This window comes from Brachycentrus maculatus, unplaced genomic scaffold (genome assembly GCF_059751285.1).
Source record: "Brachycentrus maculatus isolate JH-2025_06_01 unplaced genomic scaffold, ASM5975128v1 h1tg000144l, whole genome shotgun sequence".
NCBI classification, from domain to species: Eukaryota; Metazoa; Arthropoda; class Insecta; order Trichoptera; family Brachycentridae; genus Brachycentrus; species Brachycentrus maculatus.
In genome coordinates this window covers 2,732,031-2,759,946 of record NW_028280897.1, presented here as the reverse complement: position 1 = coordinate 2,759,946, position 27,916 = coordinate 2,732,031, and the positions used below count along the sequence as shown (strand labels likewise).

At 31.2% G+C, this 27,916-nt stretch overlaps 1 protein-coding gene and 1 long non-coding RNA gene across 3 annotated transcripts; one reads left to right on the top strand and one right to left on the bottom strand.

Annotated features, from left to right (window-relative positions):
• The first annotated feature begins 906 nt into the window (after positions 1-906).
• On the top strand, positions 907-3,686 carry LOC148308916 (uncharacterized). The gene is made up of 3 exons (XR_015837624.1): positions 907-1,075; positions 2,443-2,493; positions 3,345-3,686. It is a non-coding gene; the product is annotated as an uncharacterized LOC148308916 (long non-coding RNA).
• Positions 3,687-13,563: 9,877 nt separating this feature from the next.
• On the bottom strand, positions 13,564-27,274 carry LOC148308915 (uncharacterized). Of its 2 annotated transcripts, none has more exons than XM_088260948.1 (8): positions 27,171-27,274; positions 23,601-23,724; positions 19,266-19,400; positions 18,428-18,567; positions 17,159-17,323; positions 16,733-16,800; positions 15,559-15,711; positions 13,564-14,682 (listed from the first exon to the last, which is right to left on the bottom strand). In XM_088260948.1, exons 1-8 carry the CDS (start codon positions 27,240-27,242, stop codon positions 14,499-14,501), a joined length of 1,041 nt encoding a protein of 346 aa, XP_088117074.1. In that variant the 5' UTR covers positions 27,243-27,274; the 3' UTR covers positions 13,564-14,498. The 2 variants fall into 2 exon arrangements, with proteins under 2 accessions (XP_088117074.1, XP_088117075.1); XM_088260949.1 differs by having other exon boundaries at positions 13,564-14,679.
• Positions 27,275-27,916: the final 642 nt, after the last annotated feature.

Genomic DNA, 27,916 nt, shown 5'->3' with positions numbered 1-27,916 from the left:
TATATATATATATATATATATATATATATATATATATATATATATATATATATATATATATATATATATATATATATATATATATATATATATATATATATATATATATATATATATATATATATATATATATATATAGAGAGAGAGAGAGAGAGAAAAGAACGCCATACCACTCTGTCTTTGCAAACACTCGTCGCCTCTGCACATACATTTGACATACCTAATCATGCCGATCAAGTTTTTGTCGGTCTTCCTCTATATATATATATATATATATATATATATATATATATATATATATATATATATATATATATATATATATATATATATATATATATATAGAGAGAGAGAGAGAGAGAGAAAAGAACGCCATACCACTCTGTCTTTGCAAACACTCGTCGCCTCTGCACATACATTTGACATACCTAATCATGCCGATCAAGTTTTTGTCGGTCTTCCTCTATATATATATATATATATATATATATATATATATATATATATATATATATATATATATATATATATATATATATATATATATATATATATATATAGAGAGAGAGAGAGAGAGAGAGAAAAGAACGCCATACCACTCTGTCTTTGCAAACACTCGTCGCCTCTGCACATACATTTGACATACCTAATCATGCCGATCAAGTTTTTGTCGGTCTTCCTCTGCTCCTTTTTCCAACTAAATCAAACAACTCAAATCAAATCAAATCAACTAAGTCCAAACGTCTTAACACACCTTTATTAATTTTATCAATATTTCTTATCTCAGATTTGCATTCATGCCTTATTTCATTATTATCCTATTTTATATGTAGTACTTTACCTGTAACGAAGTAAGTACGGGGTACGGTATTATTTAAAAAAAGAATTAAATTAAACAACGGAATTCGGAACAATGTAATTTATGCTTCATTTTACCTTTTTGATTCCTTAATTCGGAAGAAACAAAATTTTGATGTAAATTATAAATAATTTATGTTTTGTACATATCTACACGTAGGGAGAAAATAAGGAGAGTTCCATTTAACGTAGATAGTCATCAAACCGAGCAATAAAGGTATGATATACATGTTTGTGTTTATAAATTTGATAGATTTATATTATCCACTGACACTTCGTGATGGAATTGCATTTTAAATTTATTATTAGATTAAAACCAATATTTTTAGCTTTTCCACTTTTTTATTTGACCAGCGACCGGGTTTCGTCGTTACCGACATCCACAAGTCTGATGATGTCGGTAACGACGAAACCCGGTCGCTGGTCAAATAAAAAAGTGGAAAAGCTAAAAATATTGGTTTTAATCTAATAATAAATATAAATTTGAGTAGTGTGGTTGTCAATCATGGGGAGAACGGTCAACGTTACACGTGTATAAATTGATCACTTAAACTAGCCTATAACAGGACGTAAATCCTGTTAATTCCCAGATATCATATTCTTCTCCATTTTCTTAATCTATTTTGAGTTGTCAAAATGTAAAACTATCTTTCAAAACGTCAAAGATTAACGTCAATACGTATAAGTTATTTTAAAATGATGCGGAATCAATTGAAACACGTGTCAAAAATTTTTTTTAGAAAAAGTAATATTCACCAAGTGAAATTTAAATTAAAAATGGACATGTATTACGAAAAAGTGACTAGCGAATCTATTAATGAAAAATAATTTAAGATTTATAGTGAAATCGTGGAAGGACTGTTTTTTTTAAATTATTAATTTATTTCTTTAATTGGCTTACATCTCCTTACAGTTAATTTATTTTAAAATTCTTTCAGACTCTTCATTCTTCATACATTCAGAAACTCATCATACATTTTCAAACCCTTATACATCAATTTTGGGACTCGGTTTTTTTCAACAATGGCAGTCTTATTTTATCCTTATTTCTAGTAATTTGTTCATGAAAATTTTTGTTTTATTTATTTGGGTAATTTATTGTTTAAAAATTTATATACAAAGATCAGCATATTTAATATTAGTATATTTTTTAAGATAACCAGTTGAGTTCTTCTCTCATTTTTTCTATATTATATCTATTTTTCATGAGCACCATTCTCATGGCTTTATTTTGTATAATTTCCATTCGCCAAAAATAATATTGTTGAGCAGTAATCTATATGTGGAGTTATGATTGTTTTATAAATGAGTTCTGCAGTATTTTTATCTAACTTATCCCTTAATCTACTAAAAACAAATATTATTTTTCATATTTTTTATAAACATGTTCAAAATTTGCATTTAAGGCTAATTTTGAATCCAATATTATACCCAAATAATTCATTTCATTAACTTTTTCTATTGTTTTATCATCTATATATACATTCATCTTTGGGTTTGAATTTCTTCTTATTCCATAAATATTATAAAATAAAACAACTATTTGAAACTAATTTTAGTATTTAATCTTTGTTTCTTTTATAGATGACCTCTGGATATTTCGTCGTAATATGTTCGAAGTGCAAAGGGCGTGTGGTAAGTTATAATAGTTTAGTTTTAATATATCAGAGTGTTGGGATCATTATTAGATTTATCACACACATTACACACACAAAAATACAAATTTCAATATACAATAATGTGCCCACACTGAGTTTTCCCGTGCCAAGGGCACATTTCGATACGTTTTTGTAAAATTGTGTGTTTTTTTTAATGATATAGAATCAAATACGCCATGGACAATGAAATGATATATTTCGAATGTGTCCAAAGACATATTCACAAACTGGGTTTGTCCACTTAGGAATTATTTTAATTTTTTTTGAAATCTCAAATAGATGAAGAAGAATATGGAAGTCTGGGTGTTTACAGTGTAAAGAGATCACTTAACCGACCAATGACAGTTCGTAAACCTGTTAATACTCAGACTTCCATATATTTCTTCTTATAAGAATGTCGAGATGTCAATAATATAATTCAACGTTATATTATTTTTAATATTATTCATATTTAAACCATTTACTTTGTGGTCAGTCATTTTTACTTTTATATTATTTTACAAAAAAGGGTAATAATATGAGTATATAAACACTCACCGAGATTTTTATGTCTACTGGTTACGAGACGAACCCGTCTCTTCGTCAGGGCAATCACTACCACAGCATGCAAACAATACTACCGGTCACTACCATAGCACTATTCACACACACACTTAGTGATTGTCCTGACGAAGAGACGGGTACGTATCGAATCGGTAGACATAAAAATCTCGGTGAGTGGTTACATACTAATATTACTAATATTTTTGTAAAAAAACTATAAAAGTGTCCATTATGTGTTGACAAAAAGTTAATAAAGTAGGCATCGAAAAATGATTTTTTTTTCAGCCTTACGAAATACAAAGGGTGAAAAATAGCAATGCCAGCGGGATTCGGAAGGCAAGACGAGTTAGGTTTAGAAAAAAAAACCGCTCTGAACGGGGTCGAGCCGTCCAAAGGAGGGCTCGGCGCCGGCGTCCGCGTCCTCGCTCTCCGCGCTCCGTCAGTGGCGACAATGACAAGGAGAATTCTGGATACAAGCTGAGGCATATGTTTGGAAAACTGTCTTATCCGAGCTCTTTGATGATACGAGTATATCCTAAATTAAACATTTTTAAAGATTTTGCTTGTAAATTGTTTAGCTGAATAATGATCGTTTTCTTAATAAATACAATGAATTAATAGATTTAAGTTTTGTACTGACATTTTTTTGTTGGAACTGCATTATTTTTACAATAAAATAACAACTATGTATTTTTTTCCACATGAATTTTAATTGACCAGCAACCGGGTTTCTTCGTTACCGACATCATTAGACTGGTCTGATGATGTCGGTTACGACGAAACCCGGTTGCTTGTCAAATAAAATTAATGTGGATTTTTTTTCTAACCCTTATCTGCAACCAATGTTGCATAGGGCACTGCATCTTATAGAAGCGGTATTATCTTGATCACGAAATTAAACATTAATTCACGTTAAACACACGAAAGAAAGGTGATCAGCCTTCCGCTTCAGGTACCAGTCCAGGGTCATGTTAATAAACATTCTACTGAAAAATCACTGAAATTCATTTTGACCCTCTTGGAAATCGAACCCGGGACCTCCAGGGCCTAGCGCGCTAATCACTACACTATGGAGGCGGACGAAAAAATGAAATGAATTGCAACATTCTTGTTCAGTCAATGTACCTTGAAACTGGAAGAAAATACTTTTTCAAATTTGTATAACTAACTGCCAACTTCATGTCCCATGGTCTCCACCGCAGAATCCAGGATTCAGGAGTTTGGGTGGCTGTGGGACATGAAAAGAGGACTACAAATCAAACACCGAATATACGGGAAAATGATGCGGAATTCATGGAAACACGTGTCACAATAGATTTTAAGAAATACAGGTATTTACTAGGTAAAACCTAAATTAAACACACTTTTGCTGTCAGAAGTTCAAACGTTGAGATCAGTGAATTACAATCGATTACTAACTGATCACTTCATAGTTTGATCATTCATTTATCACGTTATTCAATAATAACAAAAAACATCATCCTTTTAAAAACGTCAATTCAAATGAGTTTATTAAATGGCGAATGTGAGCGGGATAACAGAAGGAAGACGACCGAAAAAGACTTGGCACGATCAGACCAATCAGAACCTAAAATCTGGTGGTGTCAAAAGTTTGCGTAATCGGAGAGCATGTATGACTATGGATGTATAGGAGGCGAGGAGTGTATGTCAGAACAGAAGAGTGTTGCGTTCCATCCTTTCTGCCTACCCCTGCGGGGAAACGGCATAATGGTAGTAGTAGTATTTTTTTGCCGTTTTTTAAAGATGATGGTTGTTTTTGTTGCTGTCGATGAACGTGATAAATGAATGATCAAACGATGAAGTAATCTGTCTGTAATCGATTGATATGCACGGCTCGCCCCTGCCAGACTGCATTATTCTTGTGAGATGTTCTGCATGGCCGGAGATGACGCCGAGTGCGCCCGCTCGGGAGAGTCGATGCGGAAGAAGACTCGGCCTGTCAGCGAGCTAACGATACCCTTAGCACAAGCCAACTGTATGGCCATTGTGCCCGTGTTGAAAAATTACTGAGTCATAAATGCCCGTCAAGACATTGTAATGTGTAACCTAGTAATGGCTTGGATGTTTCATTGTGCGATGCTCGAATCGTATCCTATAATAAATTCATTCATTCAAACCCTTATCCGCACCCCAATGGTGCATAGGGCACTGCATTATATAAACACAGCGTTATGTTGATCGTCAACACACGAAGGAAAGGTGATCAGCCCTCCGCCTCAGGTACCAGTCCAGGGTAATATTGAATAAATATTAGAGTGAAAAAATCACTTATATTTATTTGACCCGGGACCTCCAGAACGGTAGCCGAGCGTGCTGACCATTACACTACGGAGGCGGCAGTTCACGTGCATTTTAGTTGCGCATATTCAAGACATTACGCTATATTAGATATCCATATTAACACACTTAGGACGGTAAAGGTATTTCTATCCGCACCCCTATGGTGCATAGGGCACTGCTTCATATAAATACAGTGTTATCTTGATCGTTTTACACATGAAGGAAAGGTGATCAGCCCTCCGCTTCAGGTACCAGTCCAGGGTAATATTGAATAAATATTATAGTGAAAAAATCACTTATATTTATTTGACCCCCCTGGGAATCGAACTCGAGACCTCCAGAACGGTAGCCGAGCATGCTGACCATTACACTACGGAGGCGGATAAAATAATATCTGCTTATAATTTAACATCTCAACATATCAGAAACGGATAACAGCGTGATGTTAGTTTTTAAAAAGGGAATGATGGAGGCGTAAGAGGCATTATTAATTAAGAACCAAAAAGGAGAGTATCTTGAAGTGAATAATGAAAATTGCTGATTATAAAAATGAATAAAATACTTAAATTTTCCGGGTTCATCTTTACGGAACGGAACACAGTTACAGGCTACATGAGCGTCGCTTGCGCCCTTTACTCCGCGTCCCGGCGTTAATATGAAGAACCCAGATGGTCGAAGAAAAACGTCGTTAAAAAATATGACATATTGTCCTCGCCCTAAAATGTTTACAAAAAAAATAAACAAGGACTCAGGTTTATTTCCAAATGGAAATATTTTATATTTGGAGCGGGCTTCCGTCTTTTTTATGGCAACCTTTCTTAAAAATATAACTTTGCTAAAAAAAAACTACGTATATAATTTTTAGCGTAGGGTAAACGGGAGTATTATTGACAACACCCCCCAGATATTGACACATTTGTTTTTAAATATGAATTGTTTTAAAATTCTGAATTTATTTGAACTAACTAACTAACTAACCATCACGCCGCTTCCCCGCAGGGGTAGGCAGAGGGAATAGAGCGCCACACCACTCTGTCCTTGCAAACATTCTTCGCCTCTTCCACGTTCATGCATCTCTTCATACATACCCGCCGATTGTTACGACTCCTAACCTGACCACTTTCAAGTATGACTATGAAAAGTATGACTCCTAACTTATAAGTATGACTCCTAACCTGATCGCGCCATGTTTTTCTCGGTCTTCCTCTGCTTCTTTTCCCGCTAACATTCGCCTCATAAATTTGTTTTACCGTTCTTTCCTCACTCATTCGTTCTACATGTCCAAACCGTCATAACACACCTTTCTTAATTTTATCGATAATGCTAAACATATTTAAAATAAATTAAAAATATATTTAAAATAAATTTTAAAATAAATTTATTTGAAATAATATATCAATAATATATAAAATAATATATTTAAAATAAATTTATTTAAATCTGATTTTGGCCTGAAAATTCTGCTTATAAAAAATTTTTTATATTGACACGATTGATTTTATAAATGAATATTGTCTGAAATAAAACACATTTTTTAAATTTTAAGTATCCAATTTTCGGCATGAAATTTTCCTATATCAAAACTTTATTAAATTGACACTATTAATTTTATACCTTAATATTATTTGATAAAAACGTTCTTGAACAAAAAACGCATTTATACGCAGTTTCGGATTTCTTGTTGATTTGTTGGATTTGTTATTTATGACGAGAACAAAAAGCCTTCTTAGGACATCAGAAATGAAGACTCTACGAACCATTGCAGTAAGACACTTAGATATAAGAAAAATCTGCGATGTTGAAGATGTTGTGCGATGGGGAAGAGAAATAACACGTTTCTGGAGAGATCACGTGAGAAGAGCGAGATCGGATCGAGTGGTGAGGGTGGCAGCGGACAGCAGCATAGGCAGGATCAGACCCCCAGGAAGACCACCTAAACGATGGAAGGATAGCTGGGTTTCCACCTCCCAGGAGCGACCCGAGAATGACAGGACCTAGTCCTAAAAGAAGAAGAAGAAGTTATTTATGAAAAGACCAAAGGAATGTATAGCTCTCTCCCTCTTTCTCTCTACGTTTTATCATTCTTCTTTATCATGCAACGAAATGTAAATAATAAACGTCATGCTTCCTAGAACTTCACTATCAATTCTAGTTCAATTATCGATTATCGAATGGCGTTTATTTAAAAAATCTGTTGCAACACTTTTTTTAAATAATTAACATCAATGTTTAACATAACAGATATGGTAGCAGAAAAGCTCTGTTTTATTTTCACGGTCTGCCAAGTTCAGTAATGGAGTCATATTGCCAATATTAATTGTTGCGCAAACATTTGGTATGCTCTAGTGAGATTCGATCATAGTAGTTTGTATAGAGTGACTCAAAATTACTCTTCGATGAGATTTGAGTACAATATTAAAATCAATGAAAAAATCCCAAATTTCTTTTCAATAAATGTGTTTATTTTTTTCTATCAATTTTGGTCAAAACACATGAGGTACGTGTATACGATAAGCTTCTTGTAATATTGTATATATATATATATATATATATATATATATATATATATATATATATATATATATATATATATATATATATATATATATATATATATATATATATATATATATATATATATATATATATATGTAATAAAATAACTAGGTACCTACCTATACATTTTATTAAGTACTTACAAAAAGTACCTACATAAAACAGTTCTACCACCAGATGCCGCATGCGTCGCTCAGAATAAAACAAAAGACTTCCGATAATATTATTAACTGTCAGAATCAGATAGATAGATAGATAGATAGATATAAAAATTATTATAAAGATAAATTAAGAATAAACTTTAATTACAAAGCAACACATTGTTTATTTTATTATTATACACCCACTTTACATATTATTTACACTTAATTTTCAAAAGGAAAATATTACCACGTTATAAAACGACAATTTTGTTAATTGGAAATGGATTATGAAACATTAGATGTATTAAAACAATTACTACAATATGTTCGGAGTGAGAGAGAAAAATTAGAAGATGATCAAAGAAACCGATTAGAAGATAGTCAAAGAAGACGTGGAAATTTAAGAACCAGTGATAAAATTAAAAATAAAAATCATGTGAAAAAAATTTCTACAAAATATAAAATAAAATATACTCCAGAAAAGAAGAATTTCGAAGCAGATTGTGTGAGCAGGAATCCAGTATTAGAATCGAAGGAAAATGCAAATGAACAATTAAAAGTTGTAAATTTGGTTAAATTAGAAGATATTTTAAAAGATCAGAATAAAAATGAAGACATACAAATAACACAGAAACAGTGCTTGAAAAATGAAAATAAAAATAAAGTTAAAAAAACTTCTACGAAAGATAAAATAAAATATACTCCAGGAAAGAAGAATTTAGAAGTAGATTGTCTAAGCAGGAATCCAGTATTAAAATCGAATGAAAATGCAGATGAACAATTAAAAGTTGTTAATTTGGTTAAATTAGAAGATATTTTAAAAGATCAGAATAAAAATGAAGACATACAAATAACACAGAAACAGTGCTTGAAGAATGAAAATAAAAATAAAGTAGAAAAAAATACTACAAAATATAAAACAAAATATACTCCAGGAAAGAAGAATTTAGAAGTAGATTGTCTAAGCAGGAATCCAGTTTTAGAATCGAATGAAAATGCAGATGAACAATTAAAAGTTGTACATTTGGTTATATTAGAAGATACTTTAAGAGATCTGAATAAAAATGAAGGAATTCAAAAGAAAAAAACAAATGAATTGAAAAAAACTGTGTCTACTTTAAAAGGGTCAAGAAAAAAAAGAAGGAAAAAAAAGAAAGAAAGAAAAAAAAAAAAAAAAAAAAAACTTTATCATATCACTAAACTTATACCAGTCCCTTCACTACAAGAAGATGATCCGGAGTTTTTTTATGAAAATTTTACTATGAATTTTCATCCCCAAGGGGGGAGATGTAATAAAATAACTAGGTACCTACCTATACATTTTATTAAGTACTTACAAAAAGTACCTACATAAAACAGTTCTACCACCAGATGCCGCATGCGTCGCTCAGAATAAAACAAAAGACTTCCGATAATATTATTAACTGTCAGAATCAGATAGATAGATAGATAGATAGATATAAAAATTATTATAAAGATAAATTAAGAATAAACTTTAATTACAAAGCAACACATTGTTTATTTTATTATTATACACCCACTTTACATATTATTTACACTTAATTTTCAAAAGGAAAATATTACCACGTTATATATATATATATATATATATATATATATATATATATATATATATATATATATATAACGTGGTAATATTTTCCTTTTGAAAATTAAGTGTAAATAATATGTAAAGTGGGTGTATAATAATAAAATAAACAATGTGTTGCTTTGTAATTAAAGTTTATAATTAAAGTTTATTCTTAATTTATCTTTATAATAATTTTTATATCTATCTATCTATCTATCTATCTGATTCTGACAGTTAATAATATTATCGGAAGTCTTTTGTTTTCTACTGAGCGACGCATGCGGCATCTGGTGGTAGAACTGTTTTATGTAGGTACTTTTTGTAAGTAATTAATAAAATGTATAGGTAGGTACCTAGTTATTTTATTACATCTCCCCCCTTGGGGATGAAAATTCATAGTAAAATTTTCACTCGTCCTCCGGATCATCTTCTTGTAGTGAAGGGACTGGTATAAGTTTAGTGATATGATAAAGTTTAATTTTTTTTTATTTTTTCTTTCTTTCTTTTTTTTCCTTTTTTTTTCTTTTTTTTTTCTTTCTTGTTTTTTTTTTTCTTTCTTTCTTTTTTTTCCGTTCTTTTTTCTTTCTTTCTTTTTTTGTATTTTTTTTTCTTGACCCTTTTAAAGTAGACACAGTTTTTTTCAATCCATTTGTTTTTTTCTTTTGAATTCCTTCATTTTTATTCAGATCTCTTAAAGTATCTTCTAATATAACCAAATTTACAACTTTTAATTGTTCATCTGCATTTTCATTCGAATTTAATACTGGATTCCTGCTTAGACAATCTACTTCTAAATTCTTCTTTCCTGGAGAATATTTTATTTTATCTTTCGTAGAAGTTTTTTCTACTTTATTTTTATTTTTCAAGCACTGTTTCTGTGTTATTAGTATGTCTTTATTTTTATTCTCATCTTTTAAATTATCTTCTAATTTAACCAAATTTACAACTTTTAACTGTTCATCTGCATTTTCATTCGATTTTAATACTGGATTCCTGCTTAGACAATCTACTTCTAAATTCTTCTTTCCTGGAGTATATTTTATTTTATCTTTCGTAGAAGTTTTTTCTACTTTATTTTTATTTTCATCTTTCAAGCACTGTTTCTGTGTTATTTGTATGTCTTCATTTTTATTCTGATCTTTTAAAATATCTTCTAATTTAACCAAATTTACAACTTTTAATTGTTCATTTGCATTTTCCTTCGATTCTAATACTGGATTCCTGCTCACACAATCTGCTTCGAAATTCTTCTTTTCTGGAGTATATTTTATTTTATATTTTGTAGAAATTTTTTTCACATGATTTTTATTTTTAATTTTATCACTAGTTCTTAAATTTCCACGTCTTCTTTGATTATCTTCTAATCGTTTTCTTTGATCATCTTCTAATTTTTCTCTCTCACTCCGAACATATTGTAGTAATTGTTTTAATACATCTAATGTTTCATAATCCATTTCCAATTAACAAAATTGTCGTTTTATAATGTGGTAATATTTTCCTTTTGAAAATTAAGTGTAAATAATATGTAAAGTGGGTGTATAATAATAAAATAAACAATGTGTTGCTTTGTAATTAAAGTTTATAATTAAAGTTTATTCTTAATTTATCTTTATAATAATTTTTATATCTATCTATCTATCTATCTATCTGATTCTGACAGTTAATAATATTATCGGAAGTCTTTTGTTTTCTACTGAGCGACGCATGCGGCATCTGGTGGTAGAACTGTTTTATGTAGGTACTTTTTGTAAGTACTTAATAAAATGTATAGGTAGGTACCTAGTTATTTTATTACATATATATATATATATATATATATATATATATATATATATATATATATATATATATATATATATTATATAAGTGATCGGGAGAACAGAACGAGGACGGCCGAATATGACTTGACACGATCAGATTTATCAGAATCTAAAATCTGGAAATGTCAAAAGAGTGTATGTAAGAATATAATAGTGTGGCGTTTCTTCCTCTCTACCTACCTCTAAGGAGAAACGGCGCAATGGTAGTAATATATTATTTTATGTGCGGTACTAGTTGAAAAGAGGTTGTTTATCCTTGATATTCTTGTCTAGTTTGCTCAATTAAATAAAAAAAAAATAGTATTGGTAAAATTAAAATAAGGCTTTGATAAACGGGAGTCGAATTGGGATATTAATTTTGACCCTCTCGATATATTATTTCACCCGTAGGCAAGTGTAATAATGCACCCCCCAAACCGGGAAATATTATCGTGTTTATCCTGCGTGGGCACACAGATATTATAATGACCGATATTGGACCGGATTGACCGCGGGGTCAAATGGGGCGTAAATAGCCTTGGGCCCTTAAATTTCAGAGCCCGGGGCTTTCATTCATTGTAAATATTAATACAAATATATACATATAAATATATATATATATATATATATATATATATATATATATATATATATATATATATATATATATATATATATATATATATATATATATATATATATATATATATATATATATATATATATATATATATATATATATATATATATATATATATATATATATATATATATATATATATATATATATATATATATATATATATATATATATATATATATATATATATATATATATATATATATATATATATATATATATATATATATATATATATATATATATATATATATATATATATATATATATATATATATATATATATATATATATATATATATATATATATATATATATATATATATATATATATATATATATGTATATATATAAATATTTATATGACGCTTAGGCTCACAAAACGCTTTTAAAAAAGGAAAATACATAACAAACACCATATCCATTGAATATAAATCATCCTTGAATTTATTTTGCACTTGGCAGGAATCAAACCGGCGACGCCAGTTTCGCAGTCGAGCGTCTACACAACTACGCCACGGCGCCCTCACGAAATTGAAATATTCCTTTAAATGCTTTAGTAAAACATCAATTTTATCAGCGAAAGCCCAACTGGCAGTACACAACGGATTTCTGGTTTTATCTCCATAACATCTTTGGCTTGTTGATTTATCGGTTTATATTAAGGACAGAGTGGTGTGGCGTTCTATTCTCTTTACCTACCCCTGCGGGGAAGCGGCGTGATAGTTAGTTAGTTAGTTTTTATCAATAAATAAAGTACTCTAAATTACTGTGATGTGTTTCTCCAACTTATTTACTAAAAATATTATCTTTGACATCTCAACATATGTAGATGAAGGAGAATGTGAAGTCTGGGCATTTACGGGGTTAACTACCGTCATAAGCTGGTTTAAGTGATCACTTTACGCACGTGTAACATTCACCAATTCTACCCATGATTAACAACCTTACTACTCAAATTCTTGGACGTTCTATAAATATGTATATATGATCCAATTTTAAAAACATTGTTCAAGAATCACTGCAATTTTCACTAGTTACATCTATTGGTGAAACGAAGAAGCTTTTTTTTACTGAGCATAAACTCTTATATTTGCATGTGAAGTCCGAATCTGGGATTATAATCACATACATGATACGTAAGCCTCGTCAATGCCCTGACTTCCATATTCTTCTTCATCTATGTTGAGATGTCAAAAAATAATATAAATAACAACTCCTTTAATTGTAGATAATCCATATTTGTGAACAAGTATTTGGACACACTCAAAATGTTGTAAATACATCAATTCTACCCATGGTTGACAACCACACTAATCAAATTCTTGGAACTTCTATATATAGTCATATATGGTTCAAATTCGAAACATAGTGCTTGAATCGCTAGAATTTTATTAGAGACGTCTATGGTGAGATAGAAGAAGCTTTTTTATTGAGCAGAAATAAATAAAGAAAGTACTTTGGAGTATTTGTTTTGATATAATTTATTTACTATTAATAATAATACATTTTTGACTTGATTCGCTTCTTGTGGAATCTGCGCAGAGACTCCGGTCTGTGTACCATATTCTTTAAACAGTATTAAAATATTTATTTAAATTTCATGAACAGAAAAGAAACAAGTACATTGGCGGGCTTATTGCTAAAAAGCAATATCTTCCAACCAACGAAAAACAGACTAGTGATATTGGTCAAAACGTTTGATACCATGCTGTTTGCAATGACAGGGTAGATATTACTTGAACATAAAAAAAACATAAATTATAAATTGATTATAATAAGAAGACAAAGGAAAATGGGAGTTTAAGGAAGGAGGTAGGGGTAAAAACTAAGGGATGAGGTTTGATAGACAGTTCGGATTCTAATGATAGATGTGGAGGTCCTCACCAAAACGTTACATTTTCATTAACAATGATTTTAAGTTATCAAGAATTCTAGCTTGTAAAATTCTTACGTTTTGGTGCGATTCAATGATTTCATATTGGTTTAACACAGGATTGGTCACGTTTTGTCGCAACTTTTATTTATATAGAAAAATAATAAAATAACAACTACTTATGTATTTTTTTCTATATGAATTTTATTTGATCAGCAACGGGGTTTCGTCGTTATCAGACTGGTGTGAGGCTAGACAAAATTCTATGTTACATATATACACAACTAGGCAGGAGTTGAAAACCATGGTTTTCTCACACCAGTCAGATTGCTGGTCAAATAAAATTCATGTTGAAAAAATTACATGGTTGTTATTTTATTCTATAAAATGCAGTTTCACCAAGAAATGCCAGTACAAAACTTAAATCTTATATTGGAAATGTAACTTTTTGGTGACGACCTCCACAGATAGTAATGCCTCAGACGTTTCTTAAAGTTAAGTTTCTATTTAGTTTCTAGCTAAGCTCGGGCGTTCTATCTCCCGTACAGGTTGGAGTACTGTCCCGGAGGCTGTGGCGCGGGTACGGGCTTCAAGGCTGATCTGTTCGCTCGGGCAGGCGGAGGGCTGTAGTCCGGGCTGGGCGTGTAGGGCTCCCGCTTGGCCGCCCGCTCCCAGGGCATCACCTTCGGCGAGGGCGCCGGCGGCGCGGGGTTCCTGCTGGGTATAATAAGCACATATATTTTTTGCGTTGTATATGTACACGTCAGACGCTTTATATGAACAGATGAGGTACTACATCGTCAATATTGTATAAACAGAGTATTTTTGACATCTCAACATAGATGCAGAAGAATATGGAGGTCTGGGCGTTTACAGGGCTGTCATAGGCTGGTTTAAGTGATCACTTTACAAACATATAACATTAACCGATTCTACCCATGATTGAAAACCACACTACTCAAATTCTTGGAAGTTCTTTATATATGACCTAATTTCTACACATTGTTTAAGAATCACTAGAATTTTCACTAGAGTCATTTCGGCTGTCTAATCTTAAAACACAGTAAGAGATATTTAAAAAAAAGTTTTTTTGCATTTTTACCCCTATAACCTGGTTAGTAAAAATTCTTTAAAATACAGCTAAATTCTAAGATTGCAATTCTAGTAAACGCAGTAAGTACACTTTGCTAGTCAAAAGTCTACTTAAATATTGTACATTTTCTGGGCATTCTGAAAACATGAACAACTGAAAATTGACGATTTTTGATTTATGACGGTGTTAAAAGGAGTGAGCGATATGTACATTAACAAAAATTCGAATGTAAGCAAGAACACTCTCGTTAAAGATGTAGTAGAATCTCTGTTCGGAATACCCCTTGAGACACATGGAATATATCAATTTCGATCATAGCGGTAGCTCTTCCTACAGACATAACCATCGGCCGGTTGGTCCTGTATAAAGGAATGGGAAACAATCTATGCTGACGCTGGCTTAGGTAACTGTCGGGAACATACAGACTAATGCTGCGGATAATTTCAGGATTATCGATCATACCGCGAAACAATATGGCACAGAAAGCATTAGGATTTTACCTGTAGGAGTGAATATTGTTTGTGGAGTTGGCGAAGGCAGGGTTGTCCCCGGAACTGCTGAACTGCTGGCCGTAAGGCCTGGGATGCCTAATCTGAGGACGCTCCATGCTTCCTGCACCAGCCAGCCACTGGTTCGACCTCTGCTCCGCGGTACTGTGTCATCAGAAAACTTTAGTTCTCTCCTGGACTATGTGTACACATTGAATATTACACCATCTTCGACTAAATGGACGATTTTACAACTATTATCACTACTACTCTACCTATATGAATTATTTTACTTACTGAGATACGCCTGAAATCATGATTTTTATCAAATTTTTACGCAGTTTAAAATTTGACCAGATTATTTTAATTCGCTTAGAAATTATTTGAACATTCAGTTTTTAAAACTCAGATTTGTGAACAAGGATTTGAACACACCCAAAAAATGTTGCGAAAGAAAATTATTTATGACATGCAATCATATCGTAGTCATACAGGAGAAAGTGACCAAGTGCATTTTTTACAAAAACGTGATCATTGACTATTTGATATCTTACTACCTTCCCCAAAGGATTTTAAACTTGGAAGTATAATATATTGACTTGGTAAAAATGACTAACTGCTTTCATGTTTATTTTCTTGCCAAGCAAAAGTGACTTAAATGGCCGTCCTGAACATTTTACGTTTTGGTAGTTAGTCACTTTCTCCTGTACAACTACGATTTACGAATTAGCCGAATGATGTGATCTATTTCAGACATACCCACTTCCATTATCCATTTATGAAATAATAAAACCCTTATCCGCACCCCAATGATGCATAGGGCACTGCGTCATATAAACGCAGTGTTATCTTGATCGTTTACACATGAAGGAAAGGTGATCAGCCCTCCGCTTCAGGTACCAATCCAGGGTAATAATATTGAATAAATATTACAGTAAAAAAATCACTTATATTTATTTTACCCCCCTTGGGAATCGAACCCGGGACCTCCAGAATATGAAAAGAATTTATGAAAAGCTCTTTTATATTTTATTAAAATTTCTAATGACTTTATGGGTGATGGAATTGGGTTGTACAATTTGATTGCATAATAATCAAAGTTCGTTTGACCAAAATACATGTTGTTTTAGATTTGTTTTTTATGTTCTTTTTGGTTATACGATTCTTGAACATAGTTAACACTTACATATCAAAAGCGCCTATTGGTCCTCCTCTGGCCATGGTGTTATTATTTAGATACGAATTGTCATCTGTCTGAAAAGTAAAACGAAAATTAGTTGTGACATTGAAAAAAACGCCCTAAGAGTGTCAAAAATGAAGAATCTATGGAAAGAGTCTGCGAGACAGAACAATTGATAAGAGAAATTTGCAAGATCGAAGTTGTGGTTTGGTGGAGAAGGCAAGGAAGAAGATAATAATTTGCGCATGTGAGGAGAATGGAACCATTCAAATACCCCCACATTGCATTGCACGGCCAACTCCAAGCTAGACGACTCCCGGGTAGACACACAAGAGATGGATTGTCAGCTGAGAATCGACAAAGCAGGACACTAATCGCTCCCAAAAACAGGCCACAAGGCCTTCACCAAGAAAAGGAAGTTAGTTATATTACCTTTCCATTAGAGAGGCCTTTGTTGATGGCCACGACGCATAGGAAGAGGTACACGGCAGCCGACACGTTGACGATCCACAAGAGGAATCCTCGGAGTACCACTGTCATCATAATTCCCGAACACAACTTTACCAAATGCAATAAGTACATGTCGTTGATCAAGCCCTACGGAACACAAAACAATATGAGTTCTCCCGTTAGCAGCATCATTTCCTGGTTTGTTAAATAGTCTACGGCCAAGATTAACAGTAGCACCGATCTTAATATACCCCCAACTTAATGGAAATTTAAGTTTTCGTTGTGCCTCACTTGCGTATTCACGTCTTCTGTAATATTAATTCTCTGTTCTATAGGCATTATACCATATTAACCCTATGTTAATTTTTAATCTTATTACACTATCCCAATCAGGATATATTTTTATTATTGGTATATATAAGAAATTCATTCATTAATTCAAACCCTTATCCGCACCCCAATGGTGCATAGGGCACTGCATCATATAAACGCAGTGTTATGTTGATTGTTAACACATGAAGGAAAGGTGATCAGCCCTCCGCTTCCGGTACCAGTCGAAGGTAATATTGAATAAATTTAAGAGTGGAAAAATCACTTATATTTATTTGACCCCCCCTGGGAATCGAACCCGGGACCTCCAGTACGGTAGTCGTGCGGACTGACCATTACACTGCGGAGGCGGACACCTCCGGCATATATGTAAATATAACAAGTATGGATAAAGTTGGGTTTTGAATGTTAAAAAAAATTGATATAATTTTAAAATGATGTCCGTGGTTTACAGAGACTCATATCCAAGGAACGTCAAAAATTGCAGAAGTGACACTGTTATTAAATGCAAGTCATAAGGTCAGTTCAAAACGAATCCAAGGACGTATTTTTCTGTTACACTATGAGCTCTAAGTGTAATATATATTGATAATTCTCTTCGGCAGTTGATACATGGTATCATTTTATAACGAGTGTACTCACAGAATCAAATTCCAATACTACATAGTTTAGTGTCATTTTATAACGAGTGTACTCACAGAAGCGAATTCCAATACTACATAGTTTAGTGTCATTTTATAACGAGTGTACTCACAAATCGAATTCCAATACTACATAGTTTAGTGTCATTTTATAACGAGTGTAGTCACAGAAGCGAATTCCAATACTACATAGTTTAGTGTCATTTTATAACGAGTGTACTCACAGAAGCGAATTCCGATACTACATAGTTTAGTGTCATGTTATAACGAGTGTACTCACAGAAGCCTGTTCCGACACTAGTTGCATATCTCTTCCCATTATGGAGCCTAGAGCAATATCCACTATACTCATAGCTAAGGTATAGAGGCTCCATACATATATGAAGGCAGAACAAGTCGTCACGCGCTCCCAGGTCACAACTGAAATGGAAAAAAACATTTGTATGACAAAATTTTGAGTGGTCCAAAAATTTCAAGTGAGTAAACTTACTTCATCCGCCTCTGTGGTGTTATAGTTAGCGTGTTTAGCTACAGTGCTGGAGGTCCCAGGTTTATTCCCAGGAGGGGGGATGATAATAAATGTAAGTGATTTTACACTCTAATATTTACTTAATATTACCCTGAAGCACATGAGTGATCACCTTGTCTTCGGGTAAGTAACACTGCGTCAAAACGATGCAGTGCTCTTTGCACCATTGGGTGCGGTAATGGTAGGGGAAAGAAAAAAATCTTAATGTCTCCAATTAGGACCGATTTTCACATTTTTTCATCTCAACATTTATGATGAAGAATATGGAAGTCTGAATTTGTGATCTGTCATAGGCTGGTTAATTCACCATTATACCCATGATTGACAACCAAACTCCACAATTTTTTGCAACATTAATGCATCAAAGTGAAGCATGGAGTTGGCAAAAGAAGAATGAAAGAAGACTGAATGGAGTCGACCTCTTAGTGCGGCAAAATCATAGAACGCCTGAACTTCTTTTCCTGGATGGGTAGAATAGAAACTAAAAGTTTCTATACCGGACCCGGGAATGTGTGTGGAGCTTTCAAATTCCTTTAAAAATCGTCCATTATTCTACCTTGCCTGAATATAAAATGTGTTTTTTACTTACAAACTATCAGTAGAACGGAAGAAATCAACCAGAATATGGATATCCCAAGGTATATTCCAGACCAAACCAGAATCTGATAAGAATTTGTGAGTCCCAAGATCTCAGAAATTGTTGGAGTGTCGAAGCAGGCATTGTCTAAAACAAACATTAGTAACGGTCATACATAAATTCTGAAATTCTTCCCAATTTGGGTATATTAATACTATATTTGATATCAGAATTACATACGGTTTAATACAGTAAATATTAATTAAAGATTTATTTGGTAAATACCACTATGTATTTCTAAAAATCTATTGTGACACGTGTTTCGATGCATCATTTTCAAACACAATAGATTTTCAGAAATAGTGGTATTAACCACGTAAAACTTAAATGAAAATAAAGATAAATGTAGACCACAAAGTACCAATCAATTAATGAAATTAGCTTAAGTTTTTTTAATTTCTACTATGTTCAAATTACTACAATTTTCAGAATAGTTAGTTTCAGGAGAGAAGTTTTCTTAACAACAGATGATTTTAAACTAAAATCTTGTGAATAAAAAATAATTGGTAAATATAATTTCATTAATTGATTGCATTCATATTGCAGTAATATCTATCCATTTTTAATTTAATTTTAACTTGGTAAATAACTACAAAATACAATGATGTTATGTAATTTACCAAGTATGATTTTTTAAATACTGATATATTAAAAATTGATAATTGTCACAAGTAACAGTCAAACAAACAAATGGAATTATTTTTTCAATAAACATATTTATAAAAAAAAAAAATCAAATGTGTATTTAAAAAAAAAATGATCGTGGATTCACGTCTAGCCATCAGTGCGGACGAATGCGTTCTCATTTTAACTTTCCAGATCTTGGCTTTACTTATTTATATCCAAATGCCTTATAAGCCATTTCTCTTTTTGGTAAAGTTTTAACAAAACCAAAATTCGGAATTTAAAATAAATATATTATTAGATGGTTGCCATAAAATGGTACTGAAAGTGAAATCACGGGCGAAGCCGGGTAAAATACTAGTAAAATGATAATTGAATTGTATTCTAATTATTCAAAGATAAGATAAGACACGATAGATAAATGTATGTATTCATATACAAAATTAGTATTAATTAATTCGGCAGTCACTTTGTGGTAATATCTATCCATTTTAATTTTAAGATTTACTTGGTAAATACCACTAATTCTTAAAATCTATCGTGACACGTGTTTCAGTGCATTTCGCATAATTTTTAAATACCGTAAATTACATGTGGTGTTTGAAAATTATGCGGAATGCATGGAAACACGCGTCACAATAGATTTAATAAATTAGTGGTATATACCAAGTAAAACTTTTTTGAAACGGATTTGTTTTAAATCAGCTAACAATATCATGTATGTTTTACACCATCAATAACAAAACAAAGAATACATATCGCTCACTCCTTTCAAGAACATCATAAATCAAAAATCGTCAATTTTCTGTTGTGTATGTTTTCGGAATGCCCAGAAAATGTACTATATCGCAACAAAAGCGGCATATTTTTAGCTTAATATTTACCCGCTACAGGACAGAAAGTGTTATTTTTGCCTTTTGAAGAAAAGGTATTGTTTATTTTTTTTAAATATACTAGTTATTTTTCAAATGGAGAAAAAATCTTCAGGTTTAACCTAAAAAGATCTGTTGCACAGTAAAAAGTTCAACAGGTGGCTTGATATTTATTTTTAATAAATTGTATTATATTATTAAACTTTAAAAACGTTCTCCTGAAAAATCACGTTTTTCAATTTATGGCGTTCTTGAAAGGAGTGAGCGATATACGCAGTGGAATAAACGCAATGGAGTTTTTAATCGAGGGTTAAAAATAAGAAAACCGCATTTTAATAGAAATATTAAAAAAAAAAATTTAATGGTGATTGCGACTTTTAAAATTACAAAAAGACAACTAACCTATTTTTCAAACATGTCTCTTTGCTTAGATGCTTAAATTTATAATTTATTATAAGTAATTGATTTAGACTGTTAAAGTTACAAAAAACACAATAAACCTTAGCTTTATATTAAAAATATGTCTGTTAAACGCACATTTTTCCATATTTTTTTACAAGTAAAGTAGGCACTGCGCATATGCCCACATGGAATGTACGCCACTGCATAAACGAGGCAATATAAATATTGACTATTGGATATAACATACATACAATATGAAGGTTTGAAGAATAAACGCAATATGAATGATCAATAAAGGGCAGAATGGTGGACGTTACACAAGTATATAAAGTGATCGCTTAAGCCAGCCAAATGCCAGGTCGTAAGCCCTGGGATGCTCAGAAGAACGATAGATGTTTCATAAGAAGCTGAGAGACGATTGATATTTTTTAAGTGCTTCGATATATATTTTCATTTTATTTAATTTTTTTTTTTATTTTTTTATTTTTTTCTTCGATATATTAGCAGTTTTAGTTTCATAAATCTGTCGTTATGTTTTCTGATAATAAGTAACATATTTTATGTCTTCGGATAAATAACAATTAATTTTATCTACTGATAAGATAAAAAAACTGAATGTTTATTTTAAATAAGAATTACACACTTGGATATTATTAAGTTAAGAATCTTATGAGTACGAAATGATTAATTATTGTTGACTACTATGGCTAATATATATATATATATATATATATATATATATATATATATATATATATATATATATATATATATATATATATATATATATGTATATATATATATATATATATATATATATAAATATATATATATGTATATATATATATATATATATATATATATATATATATATATATATATATATATATACATATGTATATTTATATATATCGCTCACTCTTTTCAAGAACGTCATAAATCAAAAATCGTTAATTTTCAGTTGTGCATGTTTTCGGAATGCCCAGAAAATGTTCTATATCCCAGCAAAAGAGGCATATTTGTAACTTAATATTTACCTGCTACAGGGCAGAAAGTGTTGTTTTTGCATTTAGAAGAAAAGGTATTGTTTAATGATATTTTTAAATATAATAAATATTTTTTAAATGGTGAAAAACCTTCAGGTTTTACCTAAAAAGATCTGTTGCACAGTAAAACGTTCAATAAGTAGCTTGATATTTATTTTTAATCCGTTTTACTATATTTAAAAATTTTAAAAACGATCTCCTGATAAATCAGGTTTTTTGATATATGACGTTGTTAATTCACATATCCATTAATTGCTGCAGTTGCTTCTGTAATAAACCATTTATCGCACAATTAATACAATGCTACAAATAAAGTTTAAAAACACTCACAGCAACATGGAACCGCTTTTAACAGAGACATTTTGTAAATTAAAAGCATTGTTGACTTTGTGGTATGGTAATATAATACAGTCCTTTATAATATGGTAATATAATTCATCGTTCACTTAGTGAAATACAACTTTAATAAATACTAATTTGTGACAACTGGTTTCAGAATAATCATTCCAATGATGGAATGATTATTATTATAACTGATGACAGTTCATTAAAATAAAATTATTACAGTCCGACATTTGTACAAAAGTAAAATTTTAAAAGAGTAAAGGAATGTTTTAAATAGTGGACTTGATGATGGAATGATTATTCCAATACAGGTAGTCACGAATTAGTGTTTATTAAAGCGGAATTACACAAAGTGAACGGTGAATTCATCATCGTTATACACAAGGACATAATAAGATACATGTGGAACCAATAAACACAACTAACAACTAATTTGGAGCAAGGTCCTTGCAATATATTGCCTATACCCAAATAAACCACCCCACCCGTCTGACATGTATAAAATAGAACCCAGTCAGTGATCCAAAATGAATGAACTGAAAAAATACCTTATGGAAAGATATTTTTGTTACTGATTAGTTATATTCTCTCACTTATTTATATTTTATCCTTTAAACATGTATTTTACCTTATTTTTTATATGACCATTTACTATGCACGTTTATTGTTTTATATTTTATATTTTACGCTGTGTTAGTTTTATTTAAGTTTTTATCTTTTTTTTACTTTCTTATTTATGTTTCAGTCTTGTTAACCTTAATCCCATGTTCCAAAATGAAAAATGGAAATTACTCATCTTGAATATTATAAATTTGACTTGTGTATGTGATATCTTTTGGAATAAAAAATAAATAAAAATAAATAAATAAATAATAATAAATAAATAATTGAGAATTTTATGGATCCATTCATAATATTTTTTCACCTGCTATCGCAAGAAGAATGTTGAAAAAAAGTACAATAAAAAAAAATAACAAAGTAGTATCAATCGATTTTACCGGTGAAATATATCGTCTTCAATAGTGCTCCGAAAAGATCGTCAAATTTTGGGATCTCTGTTATGCAATCACTATACATGATAACTGCCATCATAGTCAGAATAATCCATAAAACTGCTTGTAACTGTAAAAAAATAAGAAAAAAACAATGTAATTTTTTGGTTGAACCATAAAAATAAAACACTTACTAATTACGTAAAATATTTATTAACTTTGTGGAATGACATGTTGATTATTTTATAAAAATTAAACACTTGAATATACCACTTTAATGAGTTTTTTTTTATATATATATATATATACGACTAGTTTTGAAAACTTACAGATGTTTTCATCTTCTGGCTAAAATTAAAACTAACGAACAAAAAATATATCTAGGGGTATATATAGGTTAATTAATATAGGGAAGGGGGGGGGTTAAGAGAAAATTTTTTGTAAAAAAAACATTCATAATAATGGTGACGTATTTTGAAACAGTACATTATTAATTAACGTTTAATCTGGATTTATATTTTTAGGTATTTCTAAATTTTCTAAATTATTTATGACTTGACCTTTATTTGTAACAAAGTGTAATAGTTTAAGTGTCTGAGAGTCAAATGTGTGGTTAGTTTCCATGATATGATTTGCAAATTCCTAATAATAATTACTTGTTAGTCCACGGCGATTTTCTCTAATTCAAAAATATCTGTAAATTTTCGAAACAAGTCGCAAATATAAATAAAACTCATTAAAGTGGTATATTCAAAAATTTGATTTTTAAAAAGTAATTACGTATAATAAATATATAATTACTTTTGAGTTTGTTAATGTAAAGGCAAGTTTCTTGAATCGCAGATGTTTTCATTGAACGCGTGAGATTTGGTATTTTCTCGATGATGTGAGTAGTTCTTGAAACTAGTCTGTTTATATAAAAGTGGTCTTTTAATATAATTCACAACATTTTTAGTTTGTCCCAATACTTGTTCACAAATCTGGGTTTTACAACATTTTGAGTGTGTCTAAATTCTCGTTCAAAAATCTGGATTATCTCCAATTTGGAGATTAAAATTTTTTTAAAAAATCTGGAGTTATTTTTACATTTGGAGATCTGTGTGCCTGATTTGGTTGTAATATGGATCATCATAAATTTTTGATATAAACTTTAAACCAAGAAAATGTAGCAATTAACTGAGAAAATCTCTCTTAATTTCATAAAAAAATCTATTATTTATTAATTTTAGAAAATGATAGGTTTATGATAGCTGAACTATGAGACAAATTATTTAGAAGGAACTGAAACTCGTTCACTATCTCTAAACCTTCGAGCGAGTTTCCGAGATCACCTAGCTTCTTAAATCGATCTATGATCATAATCTTGGGAATCGTTTTTTTTTATATAAATTTCTGTACAATATAGTAAAATATACGAGGCATAGTAGATTCAAAGAGCGCGACGTCACACAGTCACCTACATACAGCTGTTATCAGCAATGCATGGTAATTAGTATTTTAAGGTACCTACAAATCAGACAGTTATAATAATGTAACCGATCAATATTATGTTATAATATTGATCGGTTACATTATTGAATCTTTGCTTAATAGATTCGTTTACCATTAATCGTGTAAAATGTACAGAAATTTGAACAAGCAAAAAATTTGAAAAATGAAAATTTGAAAGCGTTTTTCTACGTATTTCTTCTCTATTTTTTTTCTTATATGGCAGTAATTTTCTTCAATTTTCCCACAAACTTGACATTTATACATTTTGACATCTCAATATAATATATGGAAGTCTGGGTATTTACAGGGTTCACGATTTCTCATAGACTGACTTAAGTGATCAGTTTACACACGTGTAACATTCACCATTTTACCTGCGATCGACAACTACGCTACTACTGGAAGACGCCTGAAACATGATTTAAAAATTTTATGAAGCTTATAATTTACAGTTATTTTATTCAAAACATTTTTGAGGTGTCCAAATCTTTGTTCATAAATCTGGGTCTCTCCGCTTAGGAGTTATTTTTACATTTCAACATCTCAACATAGATGAAGAAGATTATAAAAATCTGGGTATGTTGTTTGATGCTTGTTTTTTAACCTCTGCATAGATCCATTGTGACGGGCTATCAATGAAGAAATTATTCCGTTCACATAGCTCTAGGATATTAATTATACTGGACATATTTAAAAAAAAATATATTTCTGACATTATCTAGATGATTTTATTATTTATTAATTTGGCAATGATTTTGTGGAATAACACGATATCTTAAATAAAAAAATCAAATACTTGTATAATCAAATGTAAATACGACTAGGTGACCGACCTCATCAACAGGTGAAAATACAAACAAACTAGCAAAAAATAACATTGGTATTAATAAAAGTGGGTAGGGAAAAAGTGAGTGGAATATTTAATAAACTTAAAAGTGGTCTCATACAAGTGTTGTGTATTTATAATAGGTCCTGTAAAAAGTCTTTTTTGCCACTAGATGGTGTTGATACCCATATATCGGGAAAAACTCACCCAATTTTCTCAAACAAACCTTTGCTTTAAAGGTAATATTTCAGTTTACATTTTTTATCTTTTTAATTTTCTAATTTGTTGCTCGCGTAAAAAGTTTTATTGATTTGAAAATAAGGGAAATATTTTATGAAATTCACCATGTGATGCCTTTTTTAATATAAAAAGGTAAAACGTTGCAAAAACATGCCGAAAGTTTTGTGAAGTGTGCGGTGAGAATGTTGTGAGTAAAAGAAGGACTCAGAAGTTGGTTGCTCGATTCTGTTCCGGAAAATTCATTGTTAGAGATGCACTTCGCTCCGGTCGAAGTCACTGAAAAAGTCGGTGAAATTTCGCAACTGGTGGAGCAAGACCGACAAGCAAGATCAACCTAAACATAAACCACATAACAGATTGAAATCATTTTAAAAGAGCAGGCTATAAAATTAAGCTCAATTTTCGGGTGCAACATGAATTAATGCAAACAATTTGATTGACCGAATTACCATCAGTGAAATGCTGCTGACACGCAACGAAATCGAACCATTTTATTAAGCAAATCATTACAAGTGATAAAAAGTAGATGAAATACCAGAATATCTTAAGCAAACGATCATGGGCAAAGGCTGATGACCCTATACAAACGATTTCAAAGCCTGTATTGTCGGTAAACAAGGTTATGTGTTATGTGTTTGGTGGGATTGGAAAAGAAATCTGGCAAAACTATCAATTTGGTCCACTATTGTGCACAACTCGGCCGTTTGAACGAAGCAATCCAGAATTGGCCAACAGGAATGGGAGTTGTGTTCCATCATGACAATGCAAGGGCCACATACGTCTTTGATGACTCGGAACAAATTGACGGAACTTGGTTGGGAAGTTTTGACGCATCCTCGGTAAAGTCCGGATCTTGCAGTGATGGGTACAGTTGGTTAATGTTACACGCGTGTAAAATATGACGATCATAAGCCATATTTATAGGATATTTGACCCATTTATAGGATATTAGGCCCAGACTTGAGATATCAACAACGACCAAAAGTTCAAAAAATTAGATAAAATGTAGTATTTCTTACGCAAGCAAGGGTACCAGCGAACAGGACGCACATCCTCATGTGCTTTAGCACCCCGACCCTTTCGATGGTCATGGTGGCGATGACGTCACGTCTCGTAGTATGCGTATCCCTCACAACACAACACCCAACTGACTGTGACGGCTTATCAGCACCAAGTTGCCCGCTATTCAATTGGCTATATCTTTATTGATAATTCCGAATACGCAGGTCCGCGATAAGTAAGACATTTTCAGGTGACACAGTCCGTGGCTTTATCAAATCTGACAACTCTTTCTGAAAAAAATGGATATCGCTTTATCTTCACCATTAAATGCTGAATTGATGTCTCTAAAATAAATGTATACCGTTTTACAACCATGAGAGCTGAATTTCAGAACAAATTTATTTCGTATTATTTTTGGACAACTCATCAAAGATGAAGAAGAATATGGAAGTCTGGGCATTTACGGGGCTGACTTAAGTTATCTATTACTTAAGTTATATATACATATATACTGACTTAAGTTATCTATTACTTAAGTTATAGGCTGGTTTAAGTTATCACTTTACATACGTGTAACTTTCACCAATTCTACCCATTATTGACAACCAAACTATTCAAATTCTTAGAAGGTCTATATATATGAACCAATTTTAAAACATTGTTCTTGAATCACTAGAAATTCACTAAAAATATCTACTGGTGAGATGATAAGAAAATAGTATAAAAAAAATAACTCCTGTAATTGGAGATAATCCAGATTTTG